Source organism: Opisthocomus hoazin, chromosome 25 (genome assembly GCF_030867145.1).
Source record: "Opisthocomus hoazin isolate bOpiHoa1 chromosome 25, bOpiHoa1.hap1, whole genome shotgun sequence".
Taxonomy (NCBI): domain Eukaryota; kingdom Metazoa; phylum Chordata; class Aves; order Opisthocomiformes; family Opisthocomidae; genus Opisthocomus; species Opisthocomus hoazin.
In genome coordinates, this window is record NC_134438.1 from 3,980,886 (window position 1) to 3,993,133 (window position 12,248).

Below are 12,248 nucleotides of genomic sequence, written 5' to 3' on the forward strand. Positions count from 1 at the left end.
TTTTCAAATGACGGTATCCTAAAATTAATGCATGTGCAGCCAAAGCCTCATTTAAAGGAACCTGGGGTGACCTCAGTTCTTGCGATTACCAAAAAGCGGTCCCTATAGCAACCCTACCCTGAAACCATAGGACAACGCTATACTGCATCAACAGACTAAACCGAAGGCTGGTTCTTACCCATAGGTAACTATAATTTAATTGTAAACTCAGCCTTTTGTGTTGTTGTAGATGTGACTCTTCAGGCTTCCCAGCCTTACTTCGTAGGTAAATCCCAGCTCAACTCCTATGGCAACTATAACCACAAGCTCAATGCTACCCCTAAATTTCATTCCTGGAGCAACTGGGGATTGCTGTACTGCCTGTGTGTGCACGAGTCCCAGCCTTGCAGGGCTGGTGGAGCAGGCACTGGCATCCTCCAGGACACGTCTTTGGCTTTTGGCCTGCTTCCTTATGGGCTCATTACCATAAAGGCGTTCCACACTTCCCAGACATGCTTGGCTAGCTGGTAGGTCCTCCTCCTGGGAGCAGGAATAAAAGCCTGGCATTGAAGGCAGCCCTGACAGACAGACAGCTGAAGTCGCTTTGGCACTTCCTTGCTGTGGACTGCACTATGAGAAACTCAATGCTCTTCTTCGGCTTTCTTCTGGCCTTCCTCAGCCTGGCTGTGCCAGGCACTGAGGGAGAAATCATCTCCCGATGTGAGTTGGTGAAGATCCTGCGTGAGCATGGCTTTGAGGGCTTCGAGGGCACAACCATAGCTGACTGTGAGTATAATGAGCTCCCATTGCACCTCTCCACCTATACCACCCTTGTCCCTCTCAGCTTCTTTGCAACCTTCCAGCAGTACTGTTCTGTCCCTCCAGTCCTTTGACTTCACCATCTCTCTGCCTCATCCCCTTCCTTGCCCCATCCCCTTCCTTGCCCCCTTCTATGGCTTACACAACAAATACCCATCCAGAACTTTCTCCTTCCAAGCACTTCTCCATCCATTCCTCAGACTTACTGTATCACCAGTTTACTTCTCCAGCTCTTCATTCATCCTTAATCTCTTCATCTCTTACCTCTTATTTACCCCGAGCATCCCTTGACGTTCCTCTCTTCCCCCTGCAGGGATCTGCCTGGTGCAACACGAGAGCGATTACAACACCGAAGCGTATAACAACAATGGTCCAAGCAGGGACTACGGGATCTTTCAGATCAACAGCAAGTACTGGTGTAATGATGGCAAGACCAGTGGAGCCGTCGACGGCTGCCACATCAGTTGCTCAGGTAAGTGGTGGGACAGAACAACGAGCCTTCCCTCATCCTCTCGATGAAAGCACCCTGATCTGTCCATCACATCCGCCTAGCAGCTGCTCTGGGCATTTCTCTCCATGTTCATCCATCTCCTCTGTATCCCTCCTAGCCTTCCTGATGAATGAACACCTTTCCTTCTGCCCATCTATCCCTGCTTCCCTCTACCCCTCTTTCCTCCATACTGACGTTTTCTCCCGCCCCCACAGAGCTTATGACAAATGATCTTGAGGATGATATTAAGTGTGCCAAGAAGATTGCTAGAGATGCTCACGGCCTCACTCCCTGGTAAGGATATTTGCAGTGGGCACTGGGGAAGAGTGGGCAGAGCAGACAAAAGAAAATCCTGCTGTTGACTGGGGCTTGGGGGGGCCAATGGGTGGGAAGCTGTATTTGGTAAAGTTTAGCACAGTCCTTCTCCTAGAGCTGAAAGGCGTCCTGGCTCCCAGCATCTGCCCTAACACCCTAACTTTCCCTCCCCTCCCAGAGCTCTCCCCATGGTTCCCTTCCCCCAGCTCCCTAGACTGAGCTCATCAGAATTTTCTCTGATTCCTACCTTTCATGCCCAGCCAGCTGTCTGTATATAAGTGTGGTTTTTGAACGGATTCAATCACTGCCTATCCCTTCAGCTGACATCATGTATTTCTCTTCCAGGTATGGCTGGAAAAACCATTGCGAGGGCAGAGACCTGAGTTCCTACGTCAAGGGCTGCTAAATGACTCCGCAAGCAGCACTTGATCTCGGGACCACCCATGGTGAAGAGGGAGGGTGTATGGAGCGGAGGCTAGCGAAAATGGATGGGTGTGGGGAATTCAAGGCAGCGCATTGCTCTGGTAGAAAGGGTGCTGGCTACTGTTAACGCTATGAGGACTTTGCGCTACTGCAACGCAAGCAGAGAACTTAAAGGCTGGCGGCTTAGTAGAAACAAAGCTTAGCAAAAGTGCATTACAGCTGGAGTTTCAGCCATTTACTTGCATGATCCTGTCTCGAGGTTTGTTTTGTCGTCCTGACTAGCAGGGCTTGCCAACGTCTAGGGTTTCTCTCTCTATTTGTCTCTTTTCCTCTTCTCCTTCATCTCTCCTGTCCTCCCCCCTCCTCCTTCCCTCCCTCCCTCACCTTTTTCCATTCTTTTGTTCTTTCTTATCTGAGTACAGAGAATATGAAAATCCATGAATGCCATGTTTGGTACAAAACCTGCATACTGGCAGTTGCCGTAGCAGTAGGACACAGTCTCTGACTGAGCTGGGTAGTACAGTTGACAAAGAGAAACAACTATGCTGAAGACGACCTTGCTCCTCCCATTCATCTGAGCACCTGCTCCCGGCTGGCGTGAGAGATAGGGCACTGACCCGTACGGACATCTGGCCCGGCTGAACACGGCTTTTCTTCTCACCTCTTGAAGCCTCAGATCAAACACATTCCAGGGAAGATGCAGGGCGCATCTCTGTGAGGAAATAATGGCTTGGGAAGCCAATTAGGAAAGGGAAATGTGTTGCCATTTAGGTCACGAGTCCTATTTTTAAACGCAGGCTGAATCCAGAAATGGTGCACAAACGGAAGGTGACAATACTGGAACGGTGTTTGCTCCTTCATAAGCTTTGTTCTGCTGCTTGGTGAGCAGTGGCTGCTTTTACGTTCGTGCAATAAAGGGATGCTTTAACTCCTGTCGTATGTGAATGTATAAACCAAGGAGGAAAGGCATGTTTGTCTAGATGGCTGAATCTAAAAAGAATGAAAATGCTCCCAGCGGCCTTGTCGGAACACCCTCTTCCCAGCTGCAGGGTGGAAGGGGGCTCCTTCCCCCCCAGTGACCCAGGAGACTCCAGTCTCTGATGGAGTAACTCAGAGCAGAGATATTTTACACGCTGGCATCCAGGAGGTTTCTGAGAAAACTCACAAACACTTGAGTCAGAGCCTTACCTTCTCATTGTCTTCAGTGCAGGTACTTCCCACCGTCCGGGGATGTGAACAAACCTTCTTCTCTGGGGTTCTGGCTTGGCGGTTCAAGCCCGGTAAAGGGATGCTTTCTGTCTACCTAAAAATTAAGGCCACGCACGCATCTCCAAGGGACATGGTCAGCCAGAAAAGCCCAGGGGCTGTGGAAGTAAACCCTCTGCAAACGGAACGCGTCCCTGCTTGGGGCTGCTGAGCCCTGCTCCAGCTCCGCAAGCCCAGCTCCAAGCGGGAGCAAGGCCGAGCACGGGCTCCCGGCAGGCACACGCACACACACGACACACGCACATACACACATGCACGCATGCACTCCCGCGCACAGAGACCCCAGCACACCCCCACACACATGTACACGTCTGCACAGACACACAGACAGACACGACTGGCCACACGCGTGCAGACAGACGCACACCGCGCTCAGCAGAACCAAAGCAGCAGCTGTGGCCTCGTCCTGTTCCCCTCTCTGGCTGAGCAGAGTGAAGCTCCCTTACTCCTCGAGTGGCGAAAACACATCCCACAGCCCCTCGCCACATCCTTCTCTCTAACTTGGCGAAACACGGATTGGATGGGCGGACTGCTCGGCGGCTAAGGAACTGGTTGGAAGGTCACAGCCAGAGCGTAGTGGTCAACGGCTCGATGTCCAGATGGACACTGGTAACAAGCGGTGTCCCTCAGGGGTCCGTGCTGGGACTGGGGCTGTTTAACGTTCTCGTCAATGACTTAGCGAGATCGAGTGCACCCTCACCGAGTCTGCAGACGACGCCACGCTGAGTGGTGCAGGTTCCACACCAGAAGGACGGGATGCCATCCAGAGGGACCTGGACAAGCTGGAGAGGCGGGCCCGTGTGAACCTCAGGAGGCTCAACAAGCCCGAGTGCAAGGCTCTGATGGAGCAACAAAAGAAGTAAAACCAAAGCACGTCTTGGTTCCCAGTGGAGAACTGGGGTAGCTGTAGGATATGGGACGCCTAAATAATTCCACTCCAGACAGCTCGGCCTTGGGAGGGCGGAGGCACCAAGCTCCAGAGATAGAGAGGCACCAAGAGGGCAACGAGACCAGAGCAAAGCAACCTGGAGGGACGCGGCATAGGTGATCTTAGAGCTGAGCTGGTGCAGACACAAAGGTCAACCAGCGGACACTGCGACGAAGAGCACGGGCCTTCATCTGAAGCTCCCTGACAACCACCTGGAGGCACCAGCAGACACGAGCAAAAGACGTTAACATCTGCTAATTGGTTCACGGGACAAGCATGAATATGCCAAGCATTTCTCGGAAATGTAATGAATCTGTATCTTGGGATTGTAATTATCCTGGCATGAAAAGGGTGTTTGGTGCACGTTTGGAGGCGAGATCCCCGTGTGCCCGGCACCGCAATAAAGCATACCCACTGAGCGGTGTGCGTTGTGCTGCTGGGTCACTGCTGGGTCTTGGAATCAACTGGCGACCAAGACGGGACCCTCTCTGTTCGCCGCAGGAGTCTGGGGGATGCAGGGATGGAGAGCGGCCCTGACGAGAAGGACTTGGGGGTGCTGCGGGATGAAAAGCTGGACATGACTCAGCAGTGTGAAAGCCAGCTGTGACCTGGGCTGCATCCCCAGCAGCGAGGGCACAGGGTGAGAAGGGAGCTTCTGCCCCTCTGCCCTGCTCTGCTGAGACCCCCTGGGAGCCCTGCGTCCAGCTCTGGAGCCCTCAGCACAGGACAGAGCTGGAGCTGTGGGAGCGGGGCCAGAGGAGGCCCCAGCAATGATGCGAGGGCTGGAACCCCTCTGCTGGGAGGAAAGGCTGGGAGAGCTGGGGCTGGGCAGCCTGGGGAAGGGAAGGCTGCGGGAAGACCTGAGAGCAGCTGCCAGTGCCTGGAGGGGCTGTAGGAAAGAGGCAGAAAATACTTTCAGCAGGGCTTGCTGCGACAGGACAAGTGTCACCGAAAATCCGGGAATAAAACCTCGTCACACCACTGTAGTGTTAAAAGGCAGGCATTCTGTATTGCAACGCTGGATGCACGGGGGATAATTCCACCAAACGTGCATACCTCATACCTTTTTCATATAGTCCATATAGATCAAAATATACATATTTATTAGGTTACATAACTTATCCCTTTCATAATAAAATTAGTTCATTTTCATACACTCCTCCCACCCGCACTTGCGCAGTGCCTCCTAGTGGTGGTCGTCGGGGGTCCCAAGATGAAGGCTCATCCTCTTCATCACAGTGTCCGCTGGTTGACCCCAGCTTCTGCACACGCGCAGTCCTCTTCTGGCTCTTGTCCCGTAGCTAGGTCGCTGTAACTATGTCGCTGTAGCTACGTCGCCTTGACTGGGTCTAGGCGACCGCTAACATTTCAGGTGGGAAACATGGGACTTTTTGTTTCAGTTAATTTAGACAATAGATAAAAACCACAAACACACCTGCAACCATAGTAATGCTATTCCTATTAAAAATCCCCCTTTACCGTTATTGTTTAACATTGATAACTACCTGGAAACCAAACTCTCTGTTGCTGGACCTAACGTCCAGATGGGCAGGGGCTATACAAGGGACATAACTAGCAACATGGTTTATGTTTATGGTTAACAGATTTCATCCCCTTGGTTACATTTCCCCCCTTTGGAAGTTTTGAAATAATTATCTTTTCAGTACTTCCATTCTATTCTATATCAAACTTTATTTCAATCGCAATGGTTAGATAGTTATTGATTGTTATATTCGTTTTATAATTCATTCATTTCGCTACAGGGTGGTGGAGGTGTAACAGCTGATTCACCAGGGTTTTGTCTTTTAACTACAGCTTGAATAATTTTCCGATTAAAAGCAGTTCTATTGGTGAGTTCTCTTTTCAGGCAATAATATATGAGCATTACTACTACAACTACTACCAATAAAAGCAGTCCGGTACTGATTAAAGATTTGACCCAAGAAATAATGTTCCACCCTAATCCATTAAAAATTTTGTCAAGCCAATTTTCCTGCAGAGTTCTTGGGAAGTATATTAACTGTCCTGCTTTTATTGACAGTCAATCATTACTTTTTGTTTTCACTTTTAATACTTTAAACAATGTTCCCATCATCATCAGTCTTCAGGTCAGAATTCATTCTTTTCATATTTTATAATGATAGCCCCTGTTTTAGACATATTTTTTAAATTAGTTTTGCAGTCTCTGGACCTTTATTGATGACTTTTTGTGAAGAGGTCTTTTTCACTGGAGTGTAGTGTATCCATGGTTCCACTCCTTCTACTTTCATAGCAGTGTAAGTTGTTAACAGTCCCTGGGAAGGTCCTTTCCACTTCTCTTCCAGTGGTTCAGAGTTCCAAGTCTTTATGTACACAAAATCACCTGGTTGATACTGATGCACAGGCGTATCCAAGGCAAGCGATCTGGTCAGCCCAACATATTTTCGGAGTGCCTCGAAGGTTTTTCCTAAAGAAATCAAATACATTTTTAAATCTGTTTCCCCTGCTATTTTCATATCCCCTGGGATTAAAGGAGTCTGATAAGGTCTGTCATACAAGATTTCATATGGACTTACACCGTCTTCAGATCTTGGTTGAATTCTGATTCTTAGAAGTGCTAATGGTAAAGCTTGTGGCCATTTTAAAGACACCTCTTGGCAAATTTTACTTATTTGTCTTTTTAATGTTTGGTTCATTCTTTCAATTTTCCCACTTGATTGCGGCCTCCAGGGGGTATATAAATTCCAATCTGTTCCTAAGACTTTACTTACTTGTTGAACTATTTCTGCTACAAAATGTGGTCTCCTATCAGAAGACATGCCGATTGGTAGCCCAAACCTTGATATTATTTCTTTCAACAATATTTTAACTACTTCTCTCGCTTTGTTGGTGCGACAAGGAAAGGCTTCCGGCCATCCAGAAAAAGTATCAATTAATATTAATAGACACCTGAATCCATTCTGCCTGGGCAGTTCAGAAAAATCAACTTGCCAATAGTCTCCTGGGGAGTTACCTTGCTTTGTGATTCCTAAGGGTGCCCTTTTCTGATTTAAGGGATTATTTTTGAGACAATTGGACACTTGGCCACTATCGATTTAATTACTCCTGTCATTCTTACACACACTGCAGATGATTTTAGGCTCGAGACCATGGCATCTACACCCCAATGTGTCTGTGCATGCTTTTCTTTCACAAGTTTTAACATGACTTGCGGGGTTACTATTACCTGTTGTTCTGGTGTTACCCACCACCCTTCTGTATTTTGTGATGCCTTTAATTGTTCCAGCAATTGCTCATCCAATTTAATATTATTTTGGTTTCAGATTCGGGATTTTTATTTGTTTTACTGGTACCAGTGCAAGGATACCTTGTTCCGCAGCCTCCTTTGCCGTTTTGTCCGCCAATCGATTACCTATGTTTATAATTGTCTGACCAAATTGATGAGCCTTACAATGCATTACCATCACCTCCTTTGGCTTTTGCACCTCTTCGAGGAGCTGAAGGATTTCTTCTTTATGTTTTATCGATGATCCTTGGACTGAGAGCAGTCCTCTTTCTTTCCAGATGGCTCCATGAGCGTGAATCACACCAAATGCATATTTAGAGTCAGTCCCTATATTTACCCTTTTTCCTCTGCCATTCGCAAGGCTTGCTGCAATGCCACCAGTTCTGCTTTCTGTGCCGAGGTATTTGCAGGCAGCGTTCCTGACTCCAGTACCTCGGTGGTGGTGACAACAGCGTATCCGGCCGTTCGTCTTCTTTCTTTCACAAAGCTGCTTCCATCCGTGAACAACTCCAAATCAGGATTTTCCAAAGGCTCATCCCTCAGGTCCGGTCTGCTGGAATAGACTTGTTCAACAGTTAGCAGGCAGTCATGTTCTGGATTTTCTGTCGGATTTTCCGTCGACAGAAACATTGCTGGATTTACAATGGTTGTGGTTTTCAATTCCACATCGTCCTGCTCCAGCAAGACAACTTGATATTTCAGCATTCTGCTGGGGGATAGCAAATGACCCCCCTTTTTTTCTAAAACAGTTACTACCATGTGTGGTACATACACCACCATCTTTTGGCCCATAGTTAATTTTCGGGCTTCCTGAATCAGCAATACCGTTGCTGCCACAGCGCGTAAACATCCCGGCCATCCTTTACTGACATTGTCGGGTTGTTTAGAGGAGTATCCTACTGGCCGCTTCCAGGATCCCAGACGTTGTGCCAGCACTCCAAGGGCCAGATGTTGCCTCCTCATGGACAAACAGTTCAAAAGGTTTGGTTAAATCGGGTAAATCCAAAGCAGGGGCCATCATCAATGCCTTTTCAAGTTCCTTAAATGATTTTTGGCATTCAGGTGTCCATGTCAGATACAAATCTTTCGTACTGTTGCAGGGCTCTCCTATTCAAAAGCAAATATGCTTTGATTTTGTATGTTTAGAGATATGCAAAAGAAGGCATCCTTTAAATCTAGTACAGTAAACCATTTATGTTCCTCTTTCAGAGATGTCAGTAAAGTATAGGGATTGGCTACTTCTGGGTGTATATCTTGAACTATCTGATTTATAGCTCTTAAATCCTGGACTAGCCGATATTTTTTTCCTCCAGATTTCCTTACCAGTAATATAGGAGTGTTATATTTTGACTCGCATTCTACCAAAACTACATGTTCCAAAAATTTCGTGATTAACCCCTCCAATCCTTTTCAAGCCTCCCACTTAATAGGATATTGTTTTTGTCTTACCGGTTTGGATCCAGGTTTTAAGGTCACTTTTACCGGTTCTGCCAATTTGGACCGTCCTGGAACTTCATTTGCCCAAACCAAGGGGATTACTGCGTTTTCCACCTCTTCTGGAATTTGTTCCTCCTTAAAAGAATCCTGTAACATAAACACCCTTGCCTCTACGGCTTTTGATTCTGGTATCAATAATTCAGTTTTCTCATTTTTATAAGTTATTTGTGCCTCTAATTTGCTTAATAAATCTCATCCTAACAAAGGCAACGGACATTCAGGCATATATAGAAACTGGTGAGTTACCCACTGTTTTCTCAATCTAAATTTCAACAGCTCTAAGAAAGGTTAATTTTCTTTTTACCCTGTCGCACCAACAACATCTACAGATTTATGAGTACATTTCCCTTTACATGTGTTTAATACCAAATAAGTGGTCCTTGTATTTATTAAAAATTTTACTTCCTCATTCCCTAGCTTCTCAGAGAGGGGCTTGGAGGGGAGAAGCCGATTCTGCTACCCCCCGCCCCGTCCTTCCCCGTGTCCTTCCCAAAACTGGGCTAAATCCTCCTGCCTCCCCCCCCATAGGAGAAACAGAAGGACTATCAGTCTCAGATTTTCAGCCCTCCTGATCACCTCCCCATCTCTGGCAAGGTGCAACCATTAATTCAACATCATCCTCCTCAGGCTCATATTTCAAACACTCTTTGCCAACACTACAAGCGGCGCAAGATTTCTTTGAACCCTTTTCGCAGTTTCCTTTCTTTAAAGTCATTACCATAGAACCGCGCGGATGTATCCCACACTGCCTTTGCCATTCCGAATGATTTCTCAATGAGAAAAACAAATCTACATATGTCATTTCTTCCTATTTACCTTCCCTTTCACAAAACAACATTAACTGCAAAATGGTGTTATAACGCAGTGTCCCATTCTCTGGCCACTTCTCCCCATCATCCAGGGTATATAACGGCCACTGATGATTACAATACTCAATTAACTGTTTCCGAGTTAAAGGGTGCCCCCCCAGCTCTTTCCAGTGTTTCAAAATACATCCCAAAGGTGTGCCCCGTGGGATGGGCTTCTTACTCGGAAAAGTGCCCATCCTTCAAACGACCAGTGGCAGTGATTGTGCACTATATCACAGACACTAGCCAGAGGGATCCCACCCTCTGTGAGATTTCCCTCTCAGATCCCAGCCCCCTGCTGAGATCCTGGAGACTTCAACCCCCTGTTGAAGACCTCCCCCTTGGGCCCCGCTCCACCGGCTTTCACAGAGCAGAGACTTTTCACAAGGTACCTTTTTAGCCCAACTCTACGAGGCTTTCACCGTGATTTATGAGCAGGCATTTATTATACCTAAAGAATGCCTTAATTAGATTACAGGGGACTTACTTGGAATCCTACAGTCCAGGGATCAGAGGTTCTCCTCGAGAATCCCTTGATGCCGACTGGAGGTCCCGTGATCCCGCGGATCCGTCGGTATTCACAAGCAGGGTCCCATCTGGGTCGCCAGAAACTGTCACCGAAAATCCAGGAATAAAACCTCGTCACACCACTGTAGTGTTAAAAGGCAGGCATTCTGTATTGCAACGCTGGATGCACGGGGGATAATTCCACCAAATGTGCATACCTCATACCTTTTTTGTATAGTCTATATAGATCAAAATATACATATTTATTAGGTTACATAACTTATCCCTTTCATAATAAAATTAGTTCATTTTCATACACTCCTCCCACCCGCACTTGCGCAGTGCCTCCTAGTGGTGGTCGTCGGGGGTCCCAAGATGAAGGCTCATCCTCTTCATCACAGTGTCCGCTGGTTGACCCCAGCTTCTGCACATGCGCAGTCCTCTTCTGGCTCTTGTCCCGTAGCTAGGTCGCTGTAACTATGTCGCTGTAGCTACGTCGCCTTGACTGGGTCTAGGCAACCGCTAACATTTCAGGTGGGAAACATGGGACTTTTCGTTTCCGTTAATTTAGACAATAGATAAAAGCCACAAACACACCTGCAACCATAGTAATGCTATTCCTATTAAAAATCCCCCTTTACCGTTATTGTTTAACATTGATAATTACCTGGAAACCAAACTCTCTGTTGCTGCACCTAACGTCCAGATGGGCAGGGGCTATACAAGGGACATAACTAGCAACATGGTTTATGTTTATGGTTAACAGATTTCATCCCCTTGGTTACACAAGGACCAACGACTTTCCACTGAGGGGGGCAGATTTCGGCTGGGTATCAGGAAGAAACGTTTTAGGACGAGGGTGGTGAAACCCCGGCCCAGGCTGCCTGCAGAGGCAGTCGATGCCCCGTCCCTGGAACCATTCCAGGCCAGGCTGGACGGGGCTCTGGGCATCCCGACCCAGGGGAAGATGTCCCTGCTCGCTGCGGGGGCTGGGCTGGGTGGCCCCTGGAGGTCCCTTCCCGCCCAGAGCACTCTGTTACTGTGAGCTACACGCACGCAGAGGTGCGCACACACACACGCAACACGCATCCATGCACACACGCGCACACACAAACGAAATGATGCCATGAAAAGCCGGAGCTGCAGACTCACGAGTCGGCACACTATGAAATGATTCTTTATTGCGGCGCCAGACACACGGGGGATCTCTCCTCCGAACGCGTGCACCGAAAGGACACCCTTACTAGGAATTTATGCATTGTTAGTGTACACATTCGTTACATTTGCAAGAAATGCTTATCACAGTTTTACCGAGAACTCATTAGCATATGGTAGTGTCCGTCGCGCACCTTTGTTTGGCGTCTCTCGCTGGTAGCGGGGTCTTCAGATTATCCTGCAGCCTCCTTATCTCTGCAGTTGGTATACCTGTTCTCCCGAGGCCCAGCTGCCTCAGAATATTATTCAGGAATCCCTTATCTTGCACCCGCCCCGTCCCAATTACTCACAAAGAACCAAGGCTTGTTTGGGTTGTGCCATGATTCTGACCACCTGAAGTGAGAACATCCCCTACGTGTTACATTGGTTACATTCACAGTTATCAATCCCTCCTTTTCTTTTGAGGATTTGTAGCTAGAGAGCTATGAATCCTCACTAGTCTATATTGTAGGTATTATTTTCAAATTTCTTCAGTCTTTCACGCCAAGGGTCCGGGAAAAGTATTTTCCGGTTTCTATTTGGTGCCTAATCTTGTTCCTTTTCCAATCACTGTGTGTCTCAACTGAATCCAATATCTGGGTGTTCTTATCTAACATCTGTAGGTCAAATCTTGGCCCTGTTATGTATGATGTGGGGAATTGACAATTAGTTCGATTTTGCTATAGCTTTAGTTTAATTTTGTTATATAATTTTGCA

The 12,248-nt window shown here is 47.5% G+C and overlaps 2 protein-coding genes across 2 annotated transcripts; one reads left to right on the forward strand and one right to left on the reverse strand.

Moving 5' to 3' along the window:
- Positions 1–611: 611 nt before the first annotated feature.
- Positions 612–2,009, forward strand: LOC142364105 (lysozyme C-like). Its single transcript, XM_075442781.1, has 4 exons — positions 612–765; positions 1,112–1,270; positions 1,504–1,582; positions 1,949–2,009. The coding sequence occupies exons 1-4, from the start codon at positions 612–614 to the stop codon at positions 2,007–2,009; spliced, it is 453 nt and encodes a 150-aa protein (XP_075298896.1).
- Positions 2,010–5,281: 3,272 nt separating this feature from the next.
- LOC142364181 (uncharacterized) lies at positions 5,282–11,596 on the reverse strand. The gene is given in 7 exon segments (XM_075443303.1): positions 5,282–7,288; positions 7,517–7,833; positions 7,836–8,442; positions 8,444–8,592; positions 8,935–8,996; positions 11,295–11,383; positions 11,582–11,596. Coding segments are annotated over 7 exon segments (2,142 nt in total). The 3' UTR covers positions 5,282–6,385.
- Positions 11,597–12,248: the final 652 nt, after the last annotated feature.